The 3,265-nt window shown below is 62.2% G+C and overlaps 1 protein-coding gene across 1 annotated transcript; it reads right to left on the bottom strand.

Annotated features, from left to right (window-relative positions):
- Positions 1-645: 645 nt before the first annotated feature.
- EMIHUDRAFT_448649 (hypothetical protein) lies at positions 646-2,976 on the bottom strand (the record flags this gene model as incomplete). Its single annotated transcript, XM_005757786.1, has 6 exons — positions 646-879; positions 1,424-1,522; positions 1,652-1,828; positions 1,863-1,945; positions 2,121-2,258; positions 2,572-2,976. 6 exons carry the CDS (start codon positions 2,974-2,976, stop codon positions 687-689), a joined length of 1,095 nt encoding a protein of 364 aa, XP_005757843.1. The 3' UTR covers positions 646-686.
- Positions 2,977-3,265: the final 289 nt, after the last annotated feature.

Raw genomic sequence — 3,265 nt, 5'->3', positions numbered from 1 at the left:
TCCTCAAGCACTTCACCCAGCTGGCCGCGGAGCCCGGCACCCGGCTCTTCGCGGTCGGCGGCCTCCCCGTGCCGCCGACAGGCTTCTTTCACGAGGCGGTGCACCTCCCGTTTGACCACGACGGGGCGGGCGCGCGATGCGCCCACTACGATGCGGACACGGACACGGCCGACTTTGCGCACGCGTCCGAGGACTCTGGCCCGTACATCCAGTTCCTCCGAGATTACGGGCTGTGGCTGGATGCGACCTTCGAGTGAGCTCTTCGAGTGAGCTCTTCGAGTGAGCCTCCATCAAGACAACCACAAACGCGGCACGGCCCGTTTTGGATGTCTGCGGAGATTTTGTCTCTTAGCACACGACACAGTGAGTCATTCGGAGTCATTCGATGGCCAGAGTGTGCGATTGTAAGGTAAGGTAAGGTAAACTTCTCCACACACACGAGGTGGTGGGGCAAGGGGGGGCGACCCTCGCGTCTCCACGTCTAACGACAGTGGAGCCCCACGGCATTAAAAGTGCAAGGCCCCCAGTGCGCGTGGGTGAGCGGTGTGTGTGTGTGTGTGTGTGTGTGTGTGTGTGTGTGTGTGTGTGTGTGTGTGTGTGTGTGTGTGTGTGTGTGTCTCCTTGCCCCACAACTTTGTGTGTGTGGAGAAATCTACCTTAGCTTACCTAACTAACTAACTCTGGCCCTAGTCGAAGACGACGCGCAGCTTCTGGTTCGTCGCCGATTTGGCGCCCGGCCTCTCGGGGTCGATGGCGACCACGCGCTCGTACACCTCCTCGAGCCGCACGTCGGCAAACTCGGTGGCGAACGTCGTTTGCAGCTCCCGTTTGATGGTCTGCATCGCGAGCAGCATCCGGAGCAGGCCGAGCGGCCCGAGCCTACGGTAAGGTGAGGTAAGGTAAACTTCTCCACACACACGAGGAGGCGGGGGAAGGGGGGGGCGACCCGCGCGTCTCCACGTCTAGACGACGGGAGCCCCACGGCAATAAAAGTGCAAGGCCCGGTGCGCGTGGGTGAGCGGTGTGTGTGTGTGTGTGTGTGTGTGTGTGTGTGTGTGTGTGTGTGTGTGTGTGTGTGTGTGTGTGTGTGTGTGTGTGTGTGTGTGTGTGTGCGTGTGTGTGTGTGTGTGCGAGCCTACGTGGTGAGTACGCCAACCTCGGGGCGGGAGTACGGGTATTCTGCAGCGTCTTCAGAGCACCGCGTGAATACGAGGGAGGCGAGTACGGTGAGTACAGCCGAACACGGCCGAATACGGCTGAGTACGTGTCCTCTCGGGCGCTGGTTGGGATACAAGAATACGTGCTCCGCTTCTAGAGGCCCGGTGTGCCGGTGTGTGTGCCAGTCCGCGCCAGTCCGCGCCCTTTGGTCGTGCCAGTGTGCTGTGAGAGAGGCTTGTACTTTCAGAGTTCTAAAGGCCCAAACTTGGCGAAGGCGCGGGTGACCATGAAGCCCTCGACCTTCTTGCCGCGGTAGATGAGGTCGATGACGGGGATCGCGCTCAGGTACGACGAGGAGAGCCGCCTAGAGCCGAAACTGCCCATGGAGGGGAAGAGAGGTAAATGGCCCACACGCACGCGTGGAGAGCCGCCTAGGAAACGAGAAACTGCGCCCCTCGAAAGAAGAAACTGGCGGCGCCTTTGGTGCGAGCACGAGAGCCGCCCGTACGCGTAGACGGTCGAGCGAGGCGGCAGCTTGGCCACGAGCGCGCCAGCCGAGTCGCCCGCCACGCAGTCAAAGGCGAGCTTGACGCGCAGCGCCCGGATCTTCTCGTCGAGCTGAGCGCCGTACGAGTCGCTACTCGAGTTGAGCACGTGCGTAGCGCCGAGCCTAAAGGTACAAGGAAGCCGGAGTGCAGAAAAACAGCAAGCGCTGCGGGCCACGCGCCGTCGCGCCGAGCCTGTGCAGCATCTCGACGTGCTGCTGCCGATGGGTCACGTGCACGACCTATGGGATTGCGATCATAGCAGAGTCCAGTTACAGCACGGCCTATGGGATTGCAGTAGTATAGGAGAGTGCTGCGCAGAGAAGCATGAACATGAACATGAACATGAACATGAACATGAACATGAACATGACCATGACCATGCACATGCACATGCATATCTCGGAGATGTCGCACCTCGACGCCAAAGCCGGGCGCCGCCTTGCAGAGCATCTGGCCGAGGGCGGAGGAGGCGCCGGTGTGTATGATCGCCTTTGCGCGCTTCGCCCTGGCGGTCAGCAGCATCGCCACAACCGTCAGCGGGTTGATGAAGAACTCGCACGCGTCGGCGAGCGCCACCGAGCCGGGCAGGCAGACGAGCCTACAGTGTAAGGCTTAGCGTGAAGACTTCAGTGTGAAGGCACGGGGTTGTGTCTTTGCGTGAAGGCTTCAGTGTGTGAAGCCTTCAGCGTGAAGACTTCGTCAGTGTGAAGATCAGTGCTGCGCTCCGATTACCGCGTGAACTACATGGGCTGCGAGTGCAATGACTACGGCTGATTGCAGCGCAGCACGCATCCTCTCGGGTGCTCGTCGGAATACAAAGAGGACGTGATTCTAGCGCCTCTCGCCGCCAAGCGCTGCAGGCAACGTAGTCGGCGTAGGTGCCGCTGCCGGGGAAGGCGGCGACGCGCCGGCCCAGGAGCCCGAGCGTCGAGACGCCGCCTCCGGTTGCGACCACCACGCCGCTGCACTCCTGCCCGGTCGGCAGCGGGTACTCGCCCTTGGCGCTCCTTGCGCGCCAGGCGCCGTAGTCGGACGGGTTGATCGAGGCAGCGCACACCTTGATGAGCACCTGGCCACGCTTCAGCACCGGAAGCGGCGCCTCCTCCTCGACCACCACTCTGGCGAGGGCGAGGTCCGCGTTGGGCTCCACGACCACCAGCCGGCGCATCGCCTTTGGAAGATCCTTGCCGCCACGACGGCGGCAAGCGAGCAGCAGGAGGCAGCCGAGGGCGCCAAACGCGAGGGAAGCCCAGACGGCGTCGAACTGCATTGCTGAGTGGTGGATGCGGTGGCAGTGAGGATCTTCCCTCGCGCTGCAGGTGGTAGTTCGCACGGCCTGTGCCCCACCTGCAAGGCGCAGGGTTCCAACTTTTTCCGGGGTATGGTATGGTGTTCTCACGGCCCAAGGGTGGGGGGGTATGGTCCTGACCGCCCAAGGCTAGCCCTACCATACCCCAAGCAGGTGTTCCAAGAGGCGGGGGGTATGGTCTCGAGGTGGGTTGCGTGAGCCTACCATACCATACCCCGCAAAAAGTCCGAACCCAGGGTTCGCGACGGCG

Source organism: Emiliania huxleyi, assembly GCF_000372725.1.
Source record: "Emiliania huxleyi CCMP1516 unplaced genomic scaffold EMIHUscaffold_9, whole genome shotgun sequence".
Classification (NCBI taxonomy): Eukaryota; Haptophyta; order Isochrysidales; family Noelaerhabdaceae; genus Emiliania; species Emiliania huxleyi.
The sequence above is the reverse complement of the archived record's forward strand: the minus strand, read 5'-3'. Positions and strand labels throughout refer to the sequence as shown.